Source organism: Microtus oregoni, unplaced genomic scaffold (assembly GCF_018167655.1).
Source record: "Microtus oregoni isolate MIOR12 unplaced genomic scaffold, Mior012 000048F_ref0000485, whole genome shotgun sequence".
Lineage (NCBI taxonomy): Eukaryota > Metazoa > Chordata > Mammalia > Rodentia > Cricetidae > Microtus > Microtus oregoni.
Genome location: NW_024543222.1, coordinates 13,177,989 through 13,205,306, shown reverse-complemented (window position 1 = coordinate 13,205,306; position 27,318 = coordinate 13,177,989). Strand labels below are relative to the sequence as shown.

Genomic DNA, 27,318 nt, shown 5'->3' with positions numbered 1-27,318 from the left:
ATGTAGAGGCCAGAGGTCAATCTCAGGTGCTATTCCTTAAGCACTGTTCATCTTTTCTTTTTTCTTTCCTTTTCCTTTCCTTCCTTTCTTTCCACAGGGTCTCTCACTGGCCTCAAACTCACCTAGACTGGCTGGTTGGAAAGCTCCAGGGATCTAGCTGCCTGTCTCTACCTCTCCAGGTCTGGCATTACAGGTGTGAGCCCCTACACTTGAGTTTTTCACTTTGTGTTCTAGGATTAAACTCAGATTCTTGTGTAAACACTTATATTAACTGAACTGTCTCCCCAGCCCCTCCTCTCTTCTCTCTCTCTCTTTCTCTTCCTCCTCCTCCCTCTCTCATCAGGGACTTAATATGTAGCCCAAACTGGCCTTGCACTCAAGCTCCTCTTTCAAGCTTGCGTCCCTATGCCTGAGCCTGTCTTCTTGTGAAAAGAGCAGTAAGATTCCCAACCACGCTGGAGAATTCCCAGGATCCGAGCCATGATGGGGTAACCTGGGGCCGAGGAGCAGTCGTGAAGCTGGTTTAGACCAGGGCTCCTGCTCTCAACCGGGCCATGCTAGAACGACGTGGTGGGAGAATTAGTGGAGAGCGGACCCTGGGCAAGTTGGGAAATAGTTCAGGGTTCTGTAGAGCACTTTTGTAAACAACAACAAAGACACTCAGCGGTCCAGGCTGTCCTGCAAAGTCACTCTGCAGTCTCAGATGGCCTGGAACTCCCACAACAAGTGTCCGTGTGCGATTCACGCACGAGCTACTAGCTGGCCCCATGGAGCATTTTAACACGATGGGTATGAAGTGTTTACTTACAGAATATCTGCTTTCCACGCAATCTGCAAAACAAAGACAGTAGAGTGGTAAGTGTGCGGGACCCAGCGCAGCTTCACACTGGAGCTGCTGCTGGGGCTAGAGGGGGGACACTCAGGCCATTGCCGATGGTCTTTTGTCCCTAGACAAGCTCCTGGGGATGGTCTGGGCCATGTGACAGTCTTGCAGAGTCCCTGGAATCTTCTTTGCCTTTTTTGTTTGCTTGCTTTGCTGTTTTGAAGCAGGGTCTCATGCAGCTCTGGCCTCTAACTCACTACGTAGTCCAGGATAACCTTGAGCTTTTTGCCTCATCCCCCAGGGCTGGGATTACTGGCATGAACCAGTGAACCTTCGCACAGATCACGGGCCTGAGGGTGAAGTCCAGAATCTGATGAGTAAGTCTACCAATTACCCAACTACACCTCCACCCTCCACACATTTGACCTTTTTTTTTTGTGTGTGTGTGTGGGGGGGTTAAGACAGGGTTTTTCTGTATAACAGTCCTGTCTGTCCTGAAACTCACTTTGTAGACCAGGCTGGCCTCAAACTCACAAGAGAACCAGCTGCTTCTGCCTCCCAAGTGCTGGGATTAAAGGCATGCATCACCACTCCCAGCCTGACTTTTTCTTTTTAAAGACAGAATTCACTATATAACTCTGGCTGTCTTGAAACACTCTGTGTAGACCAGGCTATCCTTAAACTCACAGAAACCTACCTGCCTGTGTCTCTGAAGTACTAGGATTAAAGGTCTATAGCACTATGCCTGGCTTCTCATTTGACATTTTAAAGTTATTATTTGTTTGTTTGCTGGTTGGTTGGTTTTTCAAGACAGGGTTTCTCTGTGTAGCCTAAAACTTGCACTGTAGACCAGGCTGGCCTCAAATTCACAGAGATCCACCTGCCTCTGCCTCCCGAGTGCTGGGATTAAAGGTGTGCACTGCCACCGCCGCCCAGCATTGAGCGAGTTCTCTAAATCATAAACGTTCTACATCAAAGGATAGGGTAGGAAATGTCACAGGCCCTGTCATAACTTTCCCTGACCCTCTCCAGTGTGTTCTGCGCAGTCAGCTGCTGAGGAAGAGTGGGAGAGGCCAACAGTGCCTGGAGGCTGAGAGCAGAGATCACTTTTATTTGCAACTTTCTAATTTCCTATTTTTATCTAATTAAGAAATAACATTAGACTTGTCTAAAAAAAAAAAAAAGCAAATACCCTCTCAAACACAATTGTCCATAGCCACATCATCGAGTCAAGTGGTTATACAACTGATTACTGACTTTAAAAAGTTAGGTTTTGGGGCTGGAGAGATGGCTCAGAGGTTAAGAGCATCGACTGTTCTTCCAAAGGTCCTGAGTTCAATTCCCAGCAACCACATGGTGGCTCACAACCATCTGTAATGAGGTCTGGTGCCCTCTTCTGGCTTTCAGGCATACATGCAGACAGAATATTGTATACATAATAAATAAATATTTAAAAAAAAATAAATAAAAAGTTAGGTTTTGGAGCTGGAAAGATGGTTCAGGGGTTAAGAACACTGGCTGCTCTTCCAGAGGACCAGGGTTTGATTCCCAGCACCTATATGGTGGCTCACAACTGCCTATAACTTTAGTCCCAGGGTATTCGACAACCTCTTCTGGCCTCCTCAGGCACCAGACACAGATGGTACACAGAGAGACATATAAAGAGAACACCCACACTCAAAAACTAAAAGAAAAAAAGGTCCCTTCCAGGTTTGTGCTGTTTTAATAATGTCACCAATATCCTCTCTGGCAGCAGAGCTATTCCCTAGATTTTTCTGTTTTTCTGTTTACTTCCAGGAGTGAGCCTGGAGGATCAGGAGGTGTGAGGGTGGCTCAGGCTCTTGACATCATGCCCAATCTGCCTGAAGGGGAGGACCACTATGTCCTTTTTCCCAAGCGAAGCTCATTTTGACTCATCCTTTTGCCAAAATGCACACTGTCCCTGACTGCCTGGCCAGACCTCCATTGTGTAGATGGCTTTTGCCAAAAGTCTGGAAGTGGAGAGAAAGGCCAAGGAGACCTGGAAGCTACGCTTAAGGATAGCGCCATTGCCTTCATTAGTGAGAGGTGTGTTTCACCACAAGATGGAGGTTGGGGGGAGATAATTTGCCTCTTTGCACAAACCAGCCTTGCACCTGTCCCAGAGACTATGTTGGGGCCCATTCTCCAGACAGCACACTGAGGACATGGGTTTGTGGAAAAAGCAGCAACGAGGGACACCTCATCTACTGTCTGGGGAAGAGATCCCACGAGGTGCTGGAGGAGGTGGCTACCCTTCCAGGTGGTAGAGGTCACAGTGAGAAGGTCAAGGACAAGGGTGTGGCTCAGCTGGCAAAGTGCTGGCTCGCCTAGAATGCTCAGAGCTCTGAGTTTGAGCCCCCCAGTATCATATAAACTGGTGTGGCAACACAGGCCTGCAATGCCTGGTACTAGGGAGGTGGAGGCAAGAAGGTCAGAAGTTCAAGGTCAACCTCAGCTACGTGGTGAGTTCAAGGCTAACCAGGTATCATAGCAGACCCTGTCTCTGAGAAAGAGAGAAAGAGAGAGAGAGAAACACGAAAATCTTAAAAACAAAAACCCTGAGCCATGTATGGTGGCTCACTCCTGTAAATCCAGCACTCAGGATTTGGAGACACAGAATTATCAGGAGTTCCAGACTCTGTCTCAAAACAACGAAGAGTTCGAGGCCAGCCTGGTCTACAGGAGCTAGTTCCAGGACAGGCTCTAAAGCTACAGAGAAACCCTGTCTAGAAAAACAAAAAACAAACGAACGTCAAACAAATAAAAACCTGCTCTCCTAAGTCTACCTGCCCTTGTACCCTGTCTTATAAAATACTTCATCGCTCCCCATCAGAGGGGTCAGGAACATCTCTACCTAAGGAGCCCTCTTCTAGCCTAGCTAGGTCAAAGGTAGATGACCTCTGGTAAACATCCAGGTCAGCCCAGGCACCAGCCAGTCATCACGTCTGCCTCCACACATGAGGGAGGCCGTGACGGCACCTCCAGTCCCAGGGCCACGTTTTCTGAAATCAGACAAAAGCATGAGAGCCGGGCGATGGTGGCGCACGCCTTTAATCCCAGCACTCGGGAGGCAGAGGCAGGCGGATCTCTGTGAGTTCGAGACCAGCCTGGTCTACAAAGCTAGTTCCAGGACAGGCTCCAAAGCCACAGAGAAACCCTGTCTCGAAAAACCAAAAAAAAAAAAAAAAAAAAAAAAAGCATGAAATGCTAATCTCCATATCTGGGCTCAGTGGTTAAGAGCGCCGACTGCTCTTGCAGGTTCTGGTCTCAGCACCGTCATGGAAGCTCACAACCACCTGTAACTCCAGTTTCCGGGGATCTGACTCGGTTTTCTGACCTCTGTGGGTGCCAGGGACCCCCACGGTACACAGACGTATATGAAAGGTAAAAGTACCCCATACACTTATAATTTTTTTAAATTTAGTGTGAACAATAACTTTTACAACCTTCCAAGTTTAAGCTTGCATCTAAGTTAGTAGGAAAAGGCCTGGGAAAGTGGCTCAGTGGCAGAGTGGGCACTCAGCAGACAGGAGGCCCTGGGTTTCTCCCCAGTACCACTCAATAAATGGGTAAGGAAACAAACGAGCCATAGTGGAGAATGAGCGTTGTTGGCTCCATTCCTCTGAGAAAACTGAGGACTAAACACAAAATCAAAAAGAATGCAGATTACTAAGGACAGTTTCTCAGCTTGTCCTGGCAGCAGCCAGTTCGTAATCTCTCCTCTCCTTTGCCTCCCAGCCCCCTTAGGTATTTTTTGAGACAGGGTTTCACTGTGTAGTCTTGGCTGTTTTGGAACTCGATCTGTGTGATCTGTAGATCAGGCTGGCCTCAAACTCAAGAGATCCGCTGGCACGGCCTCCTGAGTGCTGAGGCTAAAGGCTGGATTAATCCTTAAAGTGACTACACCCCCACACGTCCAGGTGGACAGGTCTAGAGGGGCCAAGGCTGAGGAAACAATCTCCATTTCCAAAAGGCGGGAACTTGAAACTATTTTATTTATTTATTTATTGGTTTGATTTAGTGGCCCTGATTGGCCTGGAACTTTTTTTTATAGACCAGGCTGGACTTGAACTCACAGAGCTTTGCCTGCCTCTGCCTTCTGAGTGCTGGGATTCAAAGTGTGTATCATCTTATTTATTTATTCTTATTACATTTATTTATAATGGGGGGTTGAGGTGCACATGCCACAAGGCTCATTTGGAGGTCAGAGGACAACTTTCAGGACTCAGTTTCCCCTTCTTCATGTGATGCACAAAGTCTGAACTCAGGTTGTCGGGCTTGGGGATAAGTGTCTTTTACCCATGAAGCCATCTTGCCAGTGCAACTCAAGACTTTTGGAATGTTATGATTAGAAGAGAGCTGGAAATTGTTGGCTGTGTCCCCTTATCTGACAGATGAAAAAGCTGAGTTTGGCCAACTGACAGGGTAGAACGGTGATGACCAAGGGCTGGTGCAGGCAGCCGGGTGGGGGTGGAGTTACTGGTTAAAGTGCGGGAAAAACGAAAAGATTCTCAAGATGCCTAGTGGGAACCATGACTGCCTAACAGTGTGAAAAGACTTGAGGACACGAAATCAGCCACCTAGATGTTTGAAAATGGTTAAAATACTAAGTTTTCTGTACATTTTTGCAATACAAGGAAAGAAGGTAGGCTTAGAGTCCAAAGCCAAGATTGCAGACACCATGTGACTCCCATGGCCCACAAACTCCCTCCTGCCTCTTGGTGACGCCCCTCCTCCCCAGTCTCTCCAAGGGTCCCTTCCCTGGACTGCTCCTCAGAGGCAATCCTGCCCATGCCCTTCTTCTTATCTAGGGGAGTGGCCTTCCTTTGAATTTCTCAGGGGAAAAGGGTTTTAAGAGCCAAAACTACGCCCTATGAGCCATTTCCCAAAACAGTCACTGGTTGGAAGACAGCAAGGAATGGGTGAGGGGGAGGGGGGTGTCTGCTAAGACCCAGCCCTGGTATGTGTGTGTGGGGGGAATGTCTGCTAAGACCCAGCCCCACACCAGCCAGCTACAGGCTGCCCACATCCCACTTCCCTTCCATGTTACCCCCCTGCGGATACACGGTGTTTCTGAATTTCTCTCTCAGCATGCCTGGCTCATCACTCCAGGATGCTTGGGGAAGAAGAGAAACCCAAGGAGCAAGACCTGTGTGGCATAACAACAACACCCACAGACTGGCACTCTAAGTCCCCAGGCCAGCCCTGTGTGGTTAGAAATGCAAATTCTTCCACTTAAAGGACTCAAATATTCAGAGCTGAGAGTGGACTGGGAAATCTGAGTTTTAACAAATATTGAGAACCTAAAATCTAGTCCATCCCTCATTTTACAGACAAGGTGACTATGTTGGTTAGTTTTATATCAACTTGGCACAAGCTAGAGCATTTGGGAAGAGGGACTCTCGGCCAAGAAAACACTTCCATTAGATTACCTATAGGTAAGCACTTTCTTGATTAATGCTTGATGTGGGGAACCCAGCCCAACTGTGGGTGGTGTCAACCCTAGGCAGGTAGTTCTGGGTTCTATAAGAAAGGCAAAGCCCGGTGGTGGTGGCTCATGCCTTTAATCCCAACACTTGGGAGGCAGGGGCAGAAGGATGGTTTGCCCCAGATAACTACCTTCTTATAGTCTGCTTTCCTTGAAAGACTAAAGCTCTGTTTTATTTTTCTTGTCTATCTCATTTTCTTTCCTTTTCTTTTTAAATTAATTTTTGAAAAACTTTACATGTATGGATGTTTTGCCTGCATGTCTGTGTACTATGTGCATTCCTGGTGCCTCTGGAGGCCAGAAGAGAGTGTCGGATCCCTCAGAACTAGACTTAAAAAAGGCCGTGAGCCTCCATCTATGTGCTAGAAACCAAAGCCCATCTTCTGCAGGAGCAACCAGTGTTCTTAACGGTCGAGTGGTCTCTCCAGTCCCTATTCTTTCCTCTCTCTCTTTTTCCTTTTCCTTCCCTCCATCTTTTGAAGACAGCTTTTATATAGTCCTGACTATTTTAGAACCTGATATGTAGGCAACAGTGACCTACATTTTTGAAATTCCAGCCTCTCCTTCCCCTGTGCTGGAATTACAGGCCTGGAGCACCACGCTCCACATCTTGTTGTTTCTTTACATGTTAATTTTCTTTATTAAGCAGCTGCATAAATCCCTACCCTCTAATCTCCTTTTTGAGTCATTCCTTGTTGAGATTCCTTCTGCATGTTAATGAACCCAGTTTGTTTATCACTTGTTGGTCTGTCTTGTCTTAGAAGAATAAAGGGCCAAACTATTATTCTTCCAGCCCCTTCCCCACCAACCAAAGACAAAGCCACTAGTAAAGGAATCTAGAGGCCTGTTTTTGGTGACCTTGGGCAAGTGTCTTAGACTGTCTGTACCTTTGTCTTCTTAAAGGTAGTAGGAGGGAAAGAGTCAAGCCCTAAGAGTTGGTGACCTTCTGGGCTTTATTCCCCTGGACACTCTCAGAGCCCCATCAATGATTCTAGCGTGGACCCTCCCACCCCGAAAATCAGGGGCCCCTCACTCACTAGGGTCGACCTTCCGGATCTCACTGTACACCGTCTCTGTGGATCTCGTTCCCAGAGCTGAAAAAGGGACCAGGCACAGGTCAGTAGCTACCTCTGGGACCCAGGCCAGCCCACTGCTGAACCTACCCATCACCCAACAGGGCCCCTGCCCAGAAGTATCACAAAACATGCCATTCTCCAACTTCAGAATATCCCGACCTAATCTTCCCTGAGACTGAAAGTAGGTCAACGGGTCATAAATCTCTGGGTTAGACCCTTTCAGAACAGAAGACAAGGCTACCTCTTTGTTTCATATTGAAATACATTCACAGGATGTGCAGACACAGGCAGGGGTTGTGTGCACTCACAGGTGGCTCAGCGTGTACGGGCCCTGGGTTTAAGCCCCAGCACAAACAAAGAAACAACAAACAAATACCACAGGGCTTGGGGGGGGGGGATGGCTCAGTGGATAAGAATACTTGCTATACAAGCATAAGAATCTGAGTTCGAATCCCCAGCACTCCATAAAAATCTGGGGCAGAGTTACAGGTAGCTGTAACCTCAGCAATTTTAAGGGCAGAGGTAAGAGAATTGCTGGGACTTGCTAGATGCCAGCCTAGATCCAGGGTCACTGGGAGATCCTGTCTCAAAAGAATAAGGTGGTGGCCGGGCGGTGGTGGCGCACGCCTTTAATCCCAGCACTTGGGAGGCAGAGGCAGGCGGATCTCTGTGAGTTTGAGACCAGCCTGGTCTACAAGAGCTAGTTCCAGGACAGGCTCCAAAACCACAGAGAAACCCTGTCTCGAAAAAACCAAAAAAAAGAAAAAAAAAAAAAAGAATAAGGTGGTGGCAAGTGACAGACATCTGACATCCCTCCTCGGCCTCTGCATGTGCTCAGGGACATGTGTGCCCCCCTCCCAAACCTAAAAGAAACACTGTGGTAATAACCTCTGTAAAATGTTGTCTATGAGAGGGATGGCCAGGTCTTCTGCCCTATCCAACCATGGAGGTAGGACAGGAAAGGGATGAACGGGGAACGGGAGGGCTGGGCAGCCAAACTTGGGTGGGGGTAGTCTGGATATCTTGTGAACTCCACTGTCCTCAAGCATGCCTGGGCAGCCAGAACACCTCTCTGGTCTTCTTGGGGATGCTCTAATACTCTCTGGACCTCAGCTGCTTCAGTCTGTGCCTAACTCAAGCCAGTCAGGGCACCAGGGGTGGCTTCCACTCCTAGGTGGAGCTGCATTCACGGTCTATGGTTGCCCCTGGTTTTGCCCAGCTCGGTGTGGTGGTGGTACTAGGGGGAGGGGGAGGCAGGGTGTAGCTGCTCATGGTCCTTCCTTCTCCTCTGTCCCCGTGGCAGCAGCTGCCTGCCTGCTAATGACTAACCCAGGCCAACACAGGGTGTTTGTCTCTGCTGTCAGAGGCGTTTCCTGATGGGACTCTATTCTGGTTTCTGTTTTTCTCCGTGTTAACAGAGAAAGAGGAGATGGCTCCTACGTCATGGGGTTTTCCCAGCAATTAGCCTCCAAGCAAACAGACAGCAAACTGGGATTTAATGAGTTCCTTCCCGCCCTCCTCCAACCCCATCCCACTTGGTTAGCTGCCAGGCAGGGTTAGAGCTGGCTGCGGTCCTAACCTGCTCCAACCAACTGTGAAGGATGGGCGATCTTGAGATCTCATTTAGTCATCTCTGGCCTTGAAATCACAAAACCCTTTCTTCACCTAGTAATGCCCTTGTCCCTTGCTAGGGAGGGGACCAGGGGCCAGCACCAGGGGTTCAGACTTGAGTTCCTCACCACCCTTGTGCGACAAGGAGGCTGGGACAAATAAATTACAACATGTGTCCCCCAAAGTTAGTTCTCCCTTCCCACCCGAATGACCTTTATTCTAGAAGTTCCTCAGAACCCCAACTGAACACACAGCAACTTGTGCAAGCTGAGAAATGTGACCGACAGCTCGGTTGCAAGAGACAGCTGCAGAGCCTGGGATTGGAAGCCGGAGGCAATTGTCACTGTCCCACCCTATTCTAGGAACTGCCACACTTCCTCCATTTAATCCCTCCACATCCTCAAGAAAGCAAAGAACACCAGATACAAGGCCACATTCCCAATGAAAGGGAAATTAAGCCTTTCCTTAGGGGATTGGTGCGTCCTTCTCTTTCCAGCCCCCCCCCCCCCCCCCCCCCCCCCCCCCCCCCCCCCCCCCCCCCCCCCCCCCCCCCCCCGGTTAAAACCCAAATTCCCCAGGTACCAGGTACAGCCTTCAGAATTCTACCCAGGACCAGGACCTCTGTGGGAGAACTGAAAAAGCCTGGTGCCAGACTGCAGGGTGACAGGGACTTCGGGATCTTCCACACAAACAGAGAGCAGGGGGTTGGTCCCCCATGCCCTCTGCGGCACTCCTCCCCATCCGCTGGGGTGCTCCCTGCGAGTATGGGGGTCATGAAGAGAAAGGAAGGCTCTGTGGGCCATCCTGCCCTCATGCTAGCCTTCCCCTCACCTACAATCCTGACTTCTGCTCCAAGCCCAGGCTGGACCAGCAACTCCAGTTTCAGCTATCACAGTCTACTCAGACTCCCCAGATTTAACCTAGGCAAACTAGACCCATCCTCAAACACCGCAGTCATCCAGTCCACGCGGTTACTCCAGCAAGTAACATGGGCGTCCTGGCTGCTCTGTGCTGGGTAAAGGGCTGCGATCCGTCTCAAAAACACACGGAGACTCCATCCATGGCCTGCCCTTTGCCCACCCTTCCCCTAACCCCACTTCATCTCTTGCATGGCGACAGCACACTTATCTCTACTTCCATTCTTGTTCTACTTTAAACCTTTTCCTTGCTGTCCTGAGTTTGTTTTTATAGACATATGTATCTGTGGTGTGCATGTATGTATGTGTGTGTGGGGGGGGGTACATGTGTTGGGGCGATCTATGGAGATCTGAAGTTGACACTGGGAATCTTCCTCAATAGCCCTCTGTGTCTTCATGGACTTCTATGTGTATCTCTGAGTCTGTGTGTGTTGTCCTATTCTGGTGTGTTTGTTTTATTGTATTGTATTGCATCTTACATTTTTTTTCTTTTTGGTTTTTCGAGACAGGATTTCTCTGTAGCTTTGGAGCCCGTCCTGGAACTAGCTGTAGTTGTAGACCAGGCTGGCTTTGAACTCACAGAGATCTGCCTGCCTCTGCCTCCAGAGTGCTGGGATTAAAGATGCATGCCACCACCATCCAGGTACTTTTTTTTTTTTAAAGATGACTGTTTTATAATGAGAGGGGAAAAGGGTGTGAATTTGGGTGGGTTGGAAGATTGAGCATCTTTGAAGAGTTTGGGGAGGAAGAATAACCTTGATTAAAATATAGTATATGAAAAAAATCTAGCCAGGCGGTGGTGGCGCACGCCTTTAATCCCAGGACTCGGGAGGCAGAGGCAGGCGGATCTCTGTGAGTTCGAGGCCAGCCTGGTCTACAAGAGCTAGTTCCAGGACAGGAACCAAAAGCTACGGAGAAACCCTCTCTCGAAAAATCCAAAAAAAAAAAAAAATCTATTTTTAATTAAAAAAATAGTTCTTTACCATACTCATTGAAGCCAGATGCTGACACAGCTGGTCTCGCTAGCCAGCTTGTTCTGGGAAGCCTCTGTGTGCTTCCTGAGGAATCCTGGGATCACAGAGGGTTACCACGCCCACTCAGTGTTTATGTGTGCTTCTCAAGACCCAAACACTGGAAAGGTAAGGGTTTTCTCCACTGGGCTTTCTCCCCATCCCCTAAGGATATTTATTTACTTAGAACCAGCCATTTCCCAGCCTAAAGCCTTCCAAAACAATCCCCTAGCCTTTTAGAGTTGGACTCTGACACCCTTGGCCTGTGTTCCTGCCACCATCCTGTCCTCCTGACTTCATCCATCCCCTTTTTATCACTGCAGACACATGAGCTTCTTGGATAATTTCCTTTTTTCCCAAGACAGGGTTTCTTTGTGTAGCCCTGACTGTCCTGGAACTCACTCTGTAGACCAGGCTGGCCTCGAACTCACAGAGCTCCACCTGCCTCTGTCTCCAAAGGTGTGAGCCACCATCACCCAGGCTTTCAGATACTTTTAAGACAGGGTCTCGTGTAGTCTAGGCTGGCCTTGAATGCATGATCCTCTGATGTCACAACACAAGTTTTGGGATTATGTGTGGGTATGCACCACCACAGCCAGCTCCCCTTTCAGATCAAAATAAATGAGCTAGCTCTGACCGCCAAAACTGCCTTTCCTATGCTCTGGGTCTTCCTAAACCCACCCTTCCTTACAACCTCCAGCCTTGCTTAAATTATGGCTCTCAAAGAGACCCTCTTGCATGACCCAGAAAAGGCCGGGGAGACGTCTGTCCGCTTTCGCATCTCCTGTACTCCACTCCACCCATTCCCCACACTTCTGATCACCTGACATTATCTACTCTTCAGTATCCCCTGCTCCCACTCGGCTATGCTTCCTCCAGGGAGGGACCACCCATTCCTTTGTGTCTTACACAGTGACCGCTACCTTCTATTGGTTACCAGACGAGAACCACAGGATTTTCACGTTCCCACCCCTCAGGTCTAGTCAGCACACGGATGCCACAGGTCCCATAAAGCTAAGATCTGCGGCGTACACCTCTGGGGGCAGTTCTGACTAGAGACCATGGGAAAGAGGCCAATGGTACAACATGGGGGCCGTGTAACACAGGAAACGCCCCCTGATGGGAAAGTTCACACACATGCCTACTAACGTGCTACCTAGAACCATGCCCAGCAAGCGTAGGAAGGAAAATTCCAGAACTCCTCCTAAATCATTGAGCAAGAGGGAGCCTCAGGATGCCATCACCATGTGACTCCGGCTAGTGATTGGCAGGCCCAGTCTGGAAAACAGCCCAGGTCTGCTTGGCTGAGAACCCAGCACACAGCCTTAGCCTCAACACAAAGGAAGACAGATGGCAACAGTCCAGGGAACATCCCCCAGGGGCCGGAAGGCTTGGGATGGCCAGTTCCTTTGAAGCATGCAGGAGTCCAAGGGTGGGCTAAGGTGGAGGAAGATTGGGAGATGTATTTTCTGAGGCCCCAAACTGCTGAGATCCATGTTCCGGTGTTTGCTGTGACCCACCTACTGTACGTCAGTCTCCCAGTGCTGAATCAGAGATGGGACTTACAGGCAGTTTGCCCTTGAGTGAACCACACACCCAACAAAAAAGCCGAGACACAGACCCGATGCCACACTGAGAGAGGGGCTCATGCTTTGCCCAAGAGTCCCTCTGAAAAGGAAAGTCTTCTAGGATGGGTTATCTTCAAGCTAATTTGACTAGATTTAGACTCGCCACGGAAACTTGGCATGACTGTGGCGGAGTTTCTACATTAGGGTAATTGGACTGGCACTATGTCAGGGGCAGGGGTTCCAGGCTGCGTAAAAGGACAAAGCTACCTGACACCCAGTGCTCATTCCTTCGCTCTCCTGGGACTCAGTGTGAAAACCTGCCACAGGCTCTTCCAGCATGCCCTCCCTGATGTGAAGAACAGCATCTCCTCCAATGGTAAGGTGAGATAAACCCTTTCTTCCTTAAAGGTCTTGTTAGGTGTTTGGTCACAGCAACAAGGTATGTAACATATACACTGTCCCTATTTTATTATTATGTGGGGGTGGGGAGAGTTGGGAGTTTGGGGGGTGCTCTGTGCAAATCTGAGTGAGGAACCTACAGAGACTTGCAGAGAGCCCTGGAACCCCTGCAGCTGGAGTTACAGGTGGTTGTGAGTCACCGGATATGAGTGCTGGAAACCAAACTCAAGTCTTCTGGGAGAATAATATATGCTCTTAGCCACTGAGCCATTCCTCCAGGCCTGCATTCCCTATTTGAGACATGCAGTTGATTGACACAGCATTTGGTCCACACAGGCAACTGTTCTAGGAACACAGTGCATCTAGGCAGAGGCTGGCCTCCCTGCGAGGGGGAGAGGGGCTCCCCCCAAAGACTCTTCCTGAGAAAGAAGCTGCTTAACTCTTAGTGCCTGCCCAGCACCCCGTGAGTGCCCAAGGCCAGTTGTAATGGCCCGGATAAGCCCATAGAGGGTGGCATTATTAGGAGGTAAGGCCTTGTTGGAGGAAGTGTGTTACCATGGAGGTGGGCTTTGAAGTTTCCTATGCTCAAGCTACACCTGGTGTCTTATTTCCTGTTGCCTGAGGATCAAGATGTAGGACTCTCAGCTCCTACTCAAGCACCATGTCTGCCTGCATGTTGCCATGCTTCTGACCATAATGACAATGGTCTAAACCTCTGAACTGTAAGCCAGCCCAGTTAAATGTTTCCCTTTATAAGAGATGCCAGGATCAGGGTGTCTCTTCACAGCAATAGAAACCCTAACTAAGACAGGGGCATCTAGTAGGTCTGTAGACACCTCCCTTCTGACAGTTCTGACTGCACAGCACCCCCCTGTGGTTTCTACATCCAAACCCAGAGCCTCATGTGGGCTTGACTCACTTGGTGAGTATGCTTACCTTCGTGAGACTCAGGGGAGGACACCTCCACTTCCGTGTACTCCACATCCATGGTCTGAGGGTCTGTTCAAAGGAACCACAACACCGTGAGTGTAGGCTGCATCTCCTCTGGAGGAATTAAACAAACAGCGCTAGGGACCTTCCTTCCAGGTAGCCCTGCACTGGTCCAGGCAGCAGACGCCACAGCCTCTCTGACTCCTAGTACCTGAGTGTGGACGGAACCTCTGCCAAGGTTTCAATAGTGTGAGAAGACATCCACCAGGTTAACAGGTCTGGAAAACAGCCTGGAACAGACCCTCACAGGTAACACCCACCAGTCTCAAGGACATGGCAAAGGATTTGCGCGTTGTGGGAGCATTTGAGCGTTCTAAGAATATTAAGCATTCGGGGTAATGAAACCTCCGGGCTCCATGGGGAGAAACAGCCAGGAAATGACTTTGTTGTCAACTCAAGCTATTGCTGCCGCTGTGGTTTGTGTCTGGTACCCAAGGAGACCAGAAGATGAGGTCAGGTGCTCTGGGACTAGGGGTACCGTGTATGAGCTGAAGCTGGGTCCTCTGACAGGGCAGTCAGTGCTTTTAACCACAAGTTGTCTCTCCAGCCCGTTGTTGTTTTTTGAGACAGGGTCAGGTATATCCTAGGGCAGCTAGAACTTGCTAGATAGCCAGGGTTAGCCTTGAATATCTGTCTTCCTGCTTCAGTCTCCTGAGCGCTGGTAATTAAAGGCGTTAAGTCATTCCTGGTGTTGTTTTGGTTTTATGGGGGAATCTTTTTTTTAAAGAATTTATTTATTTTATATACAATTTTCTGCCTGCATGTATCCCTGTGGGCCAGAAGAGAGCACCAGATCTCATTACAGATGGTTGTGAGCCACCATGTGGTTGCTGGGAACAGAACTCAGGACCTCTGGAAGAGGAGCCAGTGCTCTTATCCTCTGAGCCATCTCGCCAGCCCCAGAATAGGGGACTCTTGCTAGCAGCTAAAAGAGGTTGAATAGCCAAAAAGACTAGAATAGCCAGAAGCAGGTAGGGAGTTTCAGTCCTCATGAGAGCAGCATGAACGAGAAAACACCTTTAAGAAAATGATTTAAGCCAACTAAGCTTGAGGTAGAAGCAAACCGTTGATGTCTTAAAAAATCTTAAAGAACTCCACCTCAGTCACCTAAGAGAAACTTGCTCCTATGTGTGCCAGAAGTTGTTGCTATTGGGTTTTTGTTTGGTTTTTAAGATACAACAGCTCATTTCCACTTGGCTCAGGAGGCATTACCATTCAGAACACCGGCTAGCCTGCCACAGGAAACACTATACTTTACCACACATGGGTCCAGTCACCTCAGAGTTTAAGTTGTCTTTTCCTGTGGGTATTTATTACTACTCACTATATATCCCTGGCTGGCTTTGAACCCACAGAGATCCACCCGCCTCTGTCTCCGGAGTGCTGGGATTACAGGTGTGCACCCACCACACACAGCTGTTTGTGAATATTTTTTAATGTGAAAGTTTCTAATAAAGCGTTTAAATAATTACCTTTATTTTGATTGATGGGTTTCATTGCATCGTTTCCAACATCGTCATAACCTGGTGGAAAACAACATTCACAGTGAGGGGCAGTGGAAATGAGTTTCCGGTAACGAGCGCATGTGCGTGTGTGTGTGTGTGTGTGTGTGTGTGCGCGTGCACCTTTGTGCTCTTCCTGTGTGTGGAGGCTGGAAGTTGACACCTTTCACTATTCCTCTCCACCTTTTTTGGTGGGGGGAGGGAGAAGGATTTCAAGACAGGGTTGTTTTGTGTAACCCTGGTTGTCCTGGAACTCACTCTGTAGACCAGGCTGGCCTCGAACTTGCAGAGATCCACCTGCCTCTGCCTCCCAAGTGCTGGGATTAAAGGCATGCGCCACAACTGCCCAGCTTCAATACAAATGACAAACACCCTTGCCTCTGGGTGCTGGGTCTCTCCACTGTGTGGTCTTTTCCTAAGCATGTCTCTCCACTACGCGGTTTTTTTCCTAACTGTGGTTTGACCCTTTCAATGCAGGGCAGAATGCAGGGCAGAATGCAGGGCTGATATGCGGCACTTTTGTTGAGAGTTATTTGGAAGTCAGAATGGTTTGCTGTAAGAAAATTAAAAATTAAGCTTCCTTCTAGAAAGGGCCAGTCACCAACAGCAAACGCCAAAGCTGATGGCTAACTAACGCTCTGCACTTAGGAAACTGGGCTGACGAGAGTAATGGTTTAAAGAAGCAATAGTATCTCTAGATTTTCACCTCAGTGGGCACAGACAAAACAAAGTGTGGAGCTTGGTGGGTGGTAACGCCCTTGCCTGGACTGTGTGAGGCTTTGGCTCATGCCCAGCACTATAAAAGCAAGCAAACATTATAGCACACTTTTTGCTTTAAAAAAAAAATCTATATATGGGACTAAAGAGATGGCTCAGCAGTTAAGAGTCCTGACTGCTCTTCCAGAGGACTGGGGTTCAATTCCCAGCACCCACATGGCAGCTTATAACTGTCTGTGACTCCAGTTCCAGGGGATCCCACACCCTCACACAGACATATGTGAAAGCAAAACACAAATATGCATACAATAAAAACAAATCATTAAAAATTCTTATAGATATTATAAATACTATTCTTCAAGAGCACATGGTTCTCTAACGTGTGGATGAACTAGTTAGTATTATCATTATTTAAATAGTTGGTTTGGGGTTTTTTATTGCTTGTGTTTTGAGACAAGGTCTTGATATGTAGCCCTAATTGGCTTGGAACTCACTGTGTAGACCAAGTTGGCCTCGTAGTGATCCTCCTGATGTCTCAGTCAAGTGTTGGAATGTTAGCGTGAGTCACTGCTCCTGGCTCTGAGTGACTTTCCCACAGACCCACAGGGGCAGCCTCACTCAACTGAAGTCTGCGTGAGGATGATGTCCCAAGCTGGGTGCACAACGTTAACCCCAGCCCTCAGGAGGCAGAGGCAGGTGGATCTCTGTGCTTTCCAGGCTAACATGGTCTACAGAGTGAGTCCCAGGACATCCAGGACTGTTACACAGAGCAACCCTGTCTCAGGGGTGGGGTGGTATCTCAGCACTTCCCCAAAACGCCTCTGCAAAGAGCAGAGTGTTTCCCTTGGTTTCTCTCTGTGGCAGAGTGAAGAGAAGCGGTGGAAATCCCGTTAGAGATGTGTTCCCAGCAATTCAATTTGACACTTGGTTTCTGCCTCACAAGGGCAGTCTGAAAACTTCAGGGCAATTCAGTCTTTGGAGGCAACAGCATTACAATTAGTTCCCATTTTTCATTCCCAAGAAATGACGCATAGAAGGGTGAAAAAAGAACCGTCCTTCTCAGTCTCGGTTTCTGTTAGCTTATCTTCCAATAGCGGATGAGCTAGGTGCCACTGCTTGAAGCCACAGCTTCCCTTCTGCCTCGACCACATCCACTCTGAGTTGGTAAAAGTCTTTGCACAGGAAGCCTTGGCTTTACCGTAATGACTGTTGGCTTCCACATTGGGGTCAGAAGCCTTCTCACTGTTGGAGTTCAAAAGTGGAGCCGCTGGCCTTCACATGAAAATCAAAAAGAAAAGAGAAAAATAGATATTAACATTTTTCACTGTTCCCCCAAAGCAACAAAACCACCAAAGGAAGATCAAGAGAAGAAAACAAGAAGAATATGCCCATTATACACTGGTAATCTCAACACTGGGAGGGCTGAGGCAGGAGAATGACTATGAGTTTGAGGTCAGCCACAAAAAGCTTGTCATATAATCCTAGGATTACATGCTTGTAATCCTAGCCCTTGGGAGGTAGAGGCAAGAGGGTCAGGAATTTAAGGCCAGTCTGGCTATGTGAGATCATGTTTCAAAATAAAAACAAAATGTTTTTTATTTATTTATTTATTTTTATTTATTTATTTATTATGTATACAATATTCTGTCTATGTGTATGCCTGCAGGCCAGAAGAGGGCACCAGACCCCATTACAGATGGTTGTGAGCCACCATGTGGTTGCTGGGAATTGAACTCAGGACCTTTGGAAGAGCAGGCAATGCTCTTAACCTCTGAGCCATCTCTCCAGCCCCCACAAAATGTTTTTTAAAAAACATTTAAAAATTTTTATTATTTTTAGGTGTGTGTGTGTATTTGTGTGTGGTATGTACATGTGCACAGTGTATGGTTACCTGCAGAGGCTAAGCCATCTCTCCAGCATGGTAAAATATTTCTTTTTAAATAGACCAGTTCTTGCCAGGTGGTAGATAGTAGTGCATGCCTTTAATCCCAGCACTCAGGAAGCAGAGGCAAGTTGATCTCTGTGAGTTCAAGGCCAGTTTGGTCTATAGATTAAGTTCCGGGACAGCCAAGGCCACACAGAAAATAGAGAAATCCTGTCTCAAAAAACCAAACAAACCAAAAAGACTAATTCTGCTATCCTAAGTATGTAATGTAGGCCATCTTCCACTAATTCAGACAAACAGAAACACACGCCGGGTGGTGGTGGCGCAGGCCTTTAATCCCAGCACTCGGGAGGCAGAGGCAGGCAGATCTCTGTGAGTTCGAGGTCAGCCTGGTCTAGTTCCAGCTAGTTCCAGGACAGGAACCAAAAAGCTACGGAAAAACCCTGTCTTGGTGGCGCACGCCTTTAATCCCAGCACTTGGGAGGCAGAGGCAGGCGGATCTCTGTGAGTTCGAGACCAGCCTGGTCTACAGAGCTAGTTTCAGGACAGGCTCCAAAGCCACAGTGAAACCCTGTCTCGAAAAACAAAAAAAAAAAAAAAAAAAAAAAGAAAAAAGAAAAGAAACACACACACATCATAATGAAGGCCCTTGTTCATGATGAGTTTGCCAAGAATCGCCAACAATTTCCTTACGATCAGACTGTGCCTGCGGACAAATTCAGCCCTGCCCACGAAGCAGCCCTCCTGCCCTTTACAAAGACACTGACCTGGACATCTCCACGGGTTTCTGCTTGGCTTTAAAAAAATGAAAGGAAAATCTAGGTCAGTACAATTTTGGACAGTAGCAATCTCGCCCTTGACTCTCTTAAAGACTGAATACCCATAAAAACGAAGGGGAAAGAGAAGCTGGGGGTGTAGCTCAGCTGGTAGAATGTTTACCAAGCATGCACAAATCATGGGCTCAGTCCCCAGCCCCACAAAAACTGCGTGCTTGCCCATGATCCCAGAATTCCAGAAGTGGAGGCAGAGGATCTGAAGTTCAAGGGCACCCTCAGCTCAATTGAGGTTAGCCTAAGGTAAGGGAGTCGATGGGTTAGGAGCGAGAAAAAGAGAGAAAGCTCCAGATGAAATCAAACATATTCACAATGAGTGGAAAGGAGGGGTGAGCAGCGTCCCCTGGAAACTTTTGCTTGCTTATTTTCATGCAGCTGAGAATGCGTCCCAGCACTGCAAAATGCTACCATCACTGAGCTCCATCCCCCGCCCCTTCCCTTGGCTGTACAAGAGACCTTACTTAGTTTCTTCATATGTATTTTGCTTAAGCCAGAAGCAATTTTAGTTCATAGCACGTGACCAAGACCGGGTACAGGACCCAGATTCCGTGAGAAGCAGGAAGCTATTGCTTTGACTCGAGATGATTGCAAAAGGCAAACCCTAAGCCAGTTCCTGTGCTTTGAGGTCCAACCTGACCTGAGACCAAAGTCAGGTCAGCCTTGGGAAGAGGTCTCTTTGAGGTCTGTCTGTTTCCAAAGGAGCGGCAATTTTCCTACCTCAAAAAAGACCGAAGACCCCTCCCTGTCCCATCTGCTCTCCCAGCCCAGACAGCAGCACCAGAGACTCCTAAGAACCCATCTCTCCCATCATTCTGTTCACCACCCCAACCCCGGTCCCCCAGAATACACTGGTATTGTGTGTCATTTTCCTTTAGCCTGGGCTAGACTCAATTCCTACGTGCTAGCTGGTGTTCTTAGTTCCCACAAACATACATGGTACAAGATCATGGCAGTAACTAGAAGATTATCTGGGAGGTACACGGTGTGAGTGTGTGTGTGTGTGCTTGTGTGTGTATGCGTGTGCATTCCCCACCCCGCAGCACACTCCAAGAAATAGTTTCTTCTGACTACATTAGACATGCCACCACACTCCCGCCAGTTGGCTTGCCCAGCTAGATAAGCACCCACTTTCATGAGGAGCAAAAGCTTTACGCCCACCAAAGCCAGAACCTTGAATTACCAAAGTAAGATCCCAAGAAGGAGACTTTGTGGGTGCCTCCCCAGTCTCCTCCAGGACGCCTCTCAGCCATGGCCAGTTTCCTGGAGAGAATGACCTGTGGACAGGTGCTCACCTCTGACTTTCCTCAGGAAGTAGCATTTGGCCGCAACTATCAAGGTGGCGATGATCACTCCAATGACAACCACGGCAATGAGCCCCTTCTTCCACGGAGCAAGAAAGACTGGAATTGAGGGAGAAGAAAACACACGTTTTTCTTCTCTCAGCAAGAAATAACGGCAGATTTAAGCAGCAACACAGACCCAACTTTGCAGTCCACGTAAACATGTCTTGCTTTGGGGTCTGCCTGCAGAGATAGGGCTTTCTGCTAGAAGCCAAGGTCAGCTATAGTCTTCAAGAAGGTACCAAGCCAGTTTCCCTAAGATGCTGCTCCCTTTGGGGTGTCTTTCCATCCTCCTCCGTCTCTATAGAACTCTCCTAGTCAAGCACACAGCTAGGCTCCTATAAACATGCCTGTGTTTGGATACAATTAGTTCATGGATGGACATTTGGTGTCTTTCTGTCAGATACTTGGAACTGGATAAAATATTTTCAGTTCCTTAATCATCTCCTTTTCCACTCCAGCTTGTATGAGCAGGCTTCTGCCAACTGTAACTGATCAGTCATTGCTTTCCCTCTCTTTCTCTCCCAAGACCGGGTTTCTCTGTGTAACAAGTCAGGCTGTCCTGGAGCTTGATTTGTAGCCAAGGCTGGTCTCAAACTCACCGAGATACATCTGCTTCTGCTTCCAGAATGCTGGGATTAAAGGCATGTGCCATCACACCTGGCGAGACACTGGTCTCTTTGCCTTCACTCAAATGAACTAGTCTCTACTCCTTTCCCTTTTACAAGGCGCGTGTATGCGTTCAGCCCCTTGGAGGCCCCTGTACCGCACCTTGCTGGTGAGGCCTGGACTCACCTCTGACCATTATAGAGCTGCTTTTTGCAACGTTGGCTCTGTTGGAGGCCATGCAATAGTAATGTCCCTCCTGCTTCCTGCTAGCTTGTTTCTCAATCCAAAACGCTTTAGTTTCATTCAGGATGGTTTCGTGGAAGGGTCTGTTCTCTTTCTCTTTGAAAAACTTAAACGTGATTGGGCCAGTTCCCTCTTTCGCGGAGCACTGAAGTACCATTTGATCCCCAGACTGCACCTCGTTACTTGACAGGATAGAAAGCATGACTTCATTCACCGGGGCTGGAAAGCAAGCAAAGGATTAGTCCTGAGCAGAGAAGGGCAGAGGCAAGAGCCCAGAACTTGGGAGATGGGAACAAAAGGATCTCATATTCCAGGCTAAAGCGCAACATAGAGACATAGGAAGTCCCAGTCACAGAGAACCTAAGGGGGGGGGGGAGGGAATTGAACGTGGAGAAGGAACATGGAAAAACCACTTCTCCTTGTCCACTTTTCTCCCAGCCTAGGACTTGAGTCGCCCAGCTCCTCCTGTTGACATGGCTTCACTAGTCTTGCTGTCTCCGAAGCTGACTCTCCTCCGTTACCTTCTCCCTTACTACTTGTTTTGATGATGAAATAAGGGCTTTCTGGAAAGTTAGTCCTCATTCTTCCAACTCTACTCTTCTAAAAAAAAGTAACATTTCGACCTGTTTATTCTTTGCACAGGAGTGCACATGCCATAGTGTGTGTGAACACCAGAGAACAACTTGTGAAACTATTTCCTTCCACCATGTGGGGGCCTGGGGGTTGAACTCAGGTCGTCAGGCTGGGCAGGTACTTCCTCCTGCTAAGCCCCATCTCTCTGGCCCCTCCATCTCCACTCTTGGGTTTCACCTCCACACTCAGCTTTTACTTCTGAGCATGGAAACCTAAATAGAAGCTTCCTGTCCAGACAGCTTCCCGGAATTCCCACCTGGAGACTCAGAGAGCCAAATTCACTGTACCCCCCACTGTGTCCCCTTCCCTTGGTAGCATTCTTAACCCTTCAGATTCTGGCTCTATGTTACCATCCCAGGTCACCTTCTCTGCTAGTGACAATGGACTGGCCAGCAGACAGAAGTGAGTCACCTCTCTGAGCACAAAGGCTGATGAGATCTGAAGGAAACCAAGTATCAGCTCTGGGATGGTGGTGGTCCCACACGGAGACAGACAGACTGAGCACATTGCCAAACCTGACAGCCCTTCCCACAGGGAAGCACAAGGGATTAGTGGAATCAGGAGCCAGACCTGGGTTCAAATCCCAAGCCCACCATCCGCCCACCATCCACTATGTGATGTGGGACTCCCTTCTGTGTGCTTTGATTACCATTAGTGAACAAACAAACTGTTTTGGACCAATAGCAAGGCAGAACTTAGGTAGGCAGGGAAAACTAGGCTGAATGCTGGGAGGAAGAAGGGCAGAGTCAGAGAGAAGCAGTGGAGTGGCCGCCAGAGTCAGACATGCTGAGTCTTTGCCAGTAAGCCACTGCCATGTAGCGATATACAGATTAATAAAAATGGGTTAAATTAAGATGTAAGAGTTAGCCGATAAGAAGTTAAAGCTAATGGTCCAAGCAGTAATTTAATTAATACAATTTCTGTGTGATTATTTTGCGTCTAAGCTTGTCAGGCGGCTGGGAACCAACAAGTGGCTCCCCCCTGCAACAGATTGGCGCCCAAGTTGGCCAACTAAAATCCACTTAAAAAGCTTAAAAATTAATTCTAGACACAAAAGAAGTTAACTGTCTTTGAAATTTTCTGCAAAAAAACATGTATTTTCTCTAAGTCTTAGTGACTTCATTGCAGATCCAAGGGCAAAGCTATGATGACTCTCATATGCTATTTTACTATGATTTACAGATGTTACTGGGGATAATTTGCTAGGATTACAGGCCTGACTACCTCTCCCACTGCTCCTCTCCTGTGGACAGCGCTTGCCCACTCCAGCACATGTAGACTGTGTGTTTATACACGGCGTGTTGATGACACAGACTTGTTAAACAAAAGTTGACAAGTGACAGAAGAAGAAGGCTGGCAAAGTGTCTACCAATGGGATTCAGAGCAAGGCAGGCAATGGCACTACAAAGGCCACTCAAGGGCACAAGTCAAGACACTGAGGGAAAGATCTCCATCCCAAGAGCACGGTGAGAATCCCAAGCGATTCCCATGAGCCAATGGTCTGCAACTCTGACTGCTACAGGCTTCCTGTGTGACCCAGATGCTTCACCAAGGTCAACGGCAGAAAAGAGTTCTGGCCTGTAGCTCTTGGGAGTGGCTCTCTTTTCACCTGAAAAGGCGCAAAGAACAAAGGAGCCCAAACAGGCGGTGTCAGTCACTCCTCAAGTGCAGGCACCTTCCCTTCGCAAGGGATCCAACTGTCACTTGAAAGGTCAAAAGGTATCACAACAGCGATGACAAGAGCCCCCAGACATTTCCTAGATACACTTGCTGGGGCTTGGCTCTGCTTCGATCTGCCATGTGGGGTGCACAGGTACCATCCCCGTTGTCCCCAGAATCCCTAATTGACTCCAAACCTTCTGCCCTGCTAAAGCCCCACTCTAGGTCCTCCTGGCACAGTGGCTTACCTATGACCTTGACGCTCAGGATCTCGCTGTACAGCGCAGGATGAGAATGGCAATTATCTGCCATGCACTGGTATTCCACGTCTTTGGTGGGCTCATCTACGAAGGTGGCCGGGAGACTGGAGGACATCGTGCGAGTCTGGACGAAGACTGTGGCTTTTAGAAGGTTGTAAGTGACAGGCGCTGTTCCATTTATTGACTGGCAGCTGATGGTTATGGCATGTCCTTTGATGAGCTCGGCCTCGGCATTGTGGAAAATCTTAGGCTTAGAGAGCGTTTCTAGAACAACAGAGAAAAACAATCCAAATAAAACAGAAACAACAACCCAGCCTAGGACCTGGCCTTGGCTTTCTCCATCAAGATCATGAGTTCAAATGCCTGCCGGCCTGCCTTATTTATCACTAAGGGGCTCCTAGAAGGCAGCCAAGCAATGCTCATCTATGTGAGTGAGTTTGGTAACAAGGGAAAAAATGAACTGTTGTAGACAGATGGGAATGCAGCCCAGTGGTAGGGCATTTGCCTAGCATGGGTAAGGTCTCAAGTTCAACTCCCAACACTAGGGCAGTAGAGGCAGGAAGAGACTTGTGAGCTTGAGGCCAGCCAGGGCTACATAGTGAGACCCTGTGTTAAAAAGATCAAAAACAGCCGGGCGGTGGTGGCGCACGCCTTTAATCCCAGCACTCGGGAGGCAGAGGCAGGCGGATCTCTGGGAGTTCGAGGCCAGCCTGGTCTACAAGAGCTAGTTCCAGGACAGGAACCAAAAGCTACGGAGAAACCCTGTCTCGAAAAAAAAAAAAAAAAAAAAAAAAAAAAAGATCAAAAACAATTTTAAAATAACCTAATTTCTTTAAGTATAATAATGATGTAATAGCCGGGTGTGGTGGAGCATCCCACACCTGGGAGGGTAGGCAGGGAGATTACAAGTTTGAGGCTCGCTTGGGTTACAGAGTGTACCCCTATCCTGTCTCAAAAGGAGGATGGGAATAAGAAATGGGAGAGAATGAGGAGAAAGAAAGAATAGGAGAACAGAGGTCCACCAGCTGGGTGTGGCGGCACCTGCCTGCCTGTAGGTCCACCAGCCAGGTGTGACGGCTTGTGCATGACGTGGGTGCTGGGAACTGAACCCGGGTCCCCTGCAAGAGCAGCAAGTACCCACAAACACCGAGTAATCTTTCCAGACCCCTTGTGTGTTTATTTTTTGACACAAGAGTCTGCCCTCAGGTTTGCAGCAATTCTGCCTGCCTGCCTCACCAACATCCACCTAGAGACTTCTGCTCTTTTTTTTTTGGCAGGGTTTCTCTGTGTAACAGCAGCCCTGTCTGTCCTGGAACTCTGTAGACCAGGCTGGCCTTGAACTCAAGAGGTCCTCCTGCCTCTGCTTCCTGAGGGCTAGAATTAAAGGTTCATCTTCTTCTTTAAATACAAGGTCTTTTATGTTGGGTGTCAGAGAGGATTGAGACAGGCCCTTGCTATATAGTCCAGGCTGGTCTTGAACTCACAGCAATCTTAGTCTCAACCTAGGTGTCAGAATTATAGGTGTGTACTACTATACTATACTATACTATACTATACCATACCATACCATAGGTGTGTACTACTATACTATACCATACCATACCATACCACACCACACCATAGGTGTGTACTACTATACTATACTATACCATACCATACCATACCATAGGTGTGTACTACTATACTATACTATACTATACCATACCATACCATACCATAGGTGTGTACTACTATACTATACTATACTATACCATACCATACCATAGGTGTGTACTACTATACTACACTATACTATACCATACCATACCATACCATACCATACCATAGGTGTGTACTACTATACTATACTATACTATACTATACCATACCATACCATACCATACCATAGGTGTGTACTACTATACTATACTATACCATACCATACCATAGGTGTGTACTACTATACTACACTATACTATACTATACTATACGTGTACTGCTATATATACTATAGTATAGTATAGTACTATACCATACCATACCATACCATAGGTATGTACTACTATACTACACTACACTATACCACACTATACCATACTATACCATACTATACTATACGTGTGTACTGCTATACTATACTATACTATACTATACCATACCATACCATACCATAGGTATGTACTACTATACTACACTACACTATACCACACTATACCATACTATACCATACTATACTATACGTGTGTACTGCTATGCTATGCTATGCTATGCTATGCTATACTATACTATACGTGTGTACTTTTTTCTTTTTTGTATTTTTGCTACTATGCCTCCTAAACAGGTCTTATATGTACACAGAAGTCCGAGCAGTCTGGCTCTACACTGTACCCTCTGGACAGTCAGGGTATGGATGTGTTTTTCTCCCTGACCTAAGAGTGAGTGCCCACTTCCAAAGCCAGAATCCTCCCAATTCCAAGACCATGACAGCAGCTGTCACAACAGCCCTTAACTTGGTCGAGCCTACTTCTCTTCTGTTCTCCAGGGATGCGCACTTGTTTTGTCGACTCTCCTTTCCCACCAGTCTTTTTCCTTAACTTTTTTTACATTTATTTATTTGTGTGTGTGTATGCACACACATGTGTGATCATGCATATGGACACGCCAGTGTGCACATACACACATACAGAATGAATATGGACACGTTGTGGGTCACAGGGATTGAACTCAGGTCATCAGGCTTGGCAGCAAGCACCTTTACCCAATAAGCCATTTTGTTGGCCCTTGATGGAATTCTCCACCTGCCTGAACCTGGTCAGCCTTTGAAACCACACTGGGGACAGCTGGCCACTGGCTCCTTGCTCCTACTCAGCCATCATGTATTTGAGATGCTGGGAACACACTCACCACACACTTTTATCAGTTCCGGTTCACTGTTCTTGACCACTTTGCCGATGCCTGCAGTACAGCGGTACATCCCGCTGTCCCTCTCCTCGGCAATCTTGCTGAAATTCTGGTCCCGAGACAAGACCATTGCTTCCTTCTGGATGCTGAAGTTGGCTGAAGGTGTCCCCGGGACAGAGCAAAACAGATCCAAACTTTTCCCTTGGTCCAGATACCTGGAGGGGATTTTCAGCTTCGGCTTGGGAAACAGCTCTGAAGAACAAGTGGGAAGGAGGGAGATGTGTTGGTTACCACCCCCATCCCCCACCTGGAGACGCTGTGGTTCAGTGCTTTCAGGGGAATTAACTCCTACCTGCCTGCTCCTCAAGCACCTGATGGGCGTGGCTTTACAGAGCCAGGCCTCACTCTGAACCTGAGATCTCACTGCAGGCTCTTCTTGCCTCTCAGTCTATGGGGATTCACTCATCCATTTGTCCATTCATGTATTGAGACGTGGTCTCAATCAGCCGAGGTTGGCCTTGGACTAACTAAGTAGCCAGGGATGACCCTGAACATCTGATCCTCCTAACTCCGCCTGCCATGTGTTGGAGTACAGCTGTGCACACAAGTCCTGGCTTCCACAAGTATTGACTGCAGGGAAGACCCTTTGCTGGGCATCGGGGAGATAACAGTGCTGACCAGAGAGTCCAGCTTCAAAGAACTTCCACCTAATGCTCAGTTCAGGGACGCTGTCTGCAGCAGCGCCCACAGAGAGGAAACTGAACTTCACCTTGGGGGAAATTAAGGGATCAGGCCTAGAAGGATGTTGTCCTAGGCAGATGACTAAAGAGGAAGTATATTAGCATTTGGAAGTT

The 27,318-nt window shown here is 48.0% G+C and overlaps 1 protein-coding gene across 2 annotated transcripts in view; it reads right to left on the bottom strand.

Moving 5' to 3' along the window:
• Pecam1 (platelet and endothelial cell adhesion molecule 1) overlaps window positions 1-27,318 on the bottom strand; it is a 58,587-nt gene that overhangs the window by 6,824 nt on the left and 24,445 nt on the right. Inside the window, exons 6-15 of one of the 2 annotated variants that reach the window (XM_041635822.1) lie at window positions 26,468-26,716; window positions 23,573-23,848; window positions 20,976-21,251; window positions 20,133-20,240; window positions 18,775-18,802; window positions 17,321-17,394; window positions 15,376-15,426; window positions 13,850-13,912; window positions 7,370-7,426; window positions 809-831 (exon numbers count right to left, since the gene is read on the bottom strand). In XM_041635822.1, coding sequence (XP_041491756.1) covers window positions 809-831; window positions 7,370-7,426; window positions 13,850-13,912; window positions 15,376-15,426; window positions 17,321-17,394; window positions 18,775-18,802; window positions 20,133-20,240; window positions 20,976-21,251; window positions 23,573-23,848; window positions 26,468-26,716 — 1,205 coding nt within the window. The remainder of the gene's footprint in view (window positions 1-808; window positions 832-7,369; window positions 7,427-13,849; window positions 13,913-15,375; window positions 15,427-17,320; window positions 17,395-18,774; window positions 18,803-20,132; window positions 20,241-20,975; window positions 21,252-23,572; window positions 23,849-26,467; window positions 26,717-27,318) is intronic. The other variant, XM_041635823.1, reaches the window with a different exon arrangement.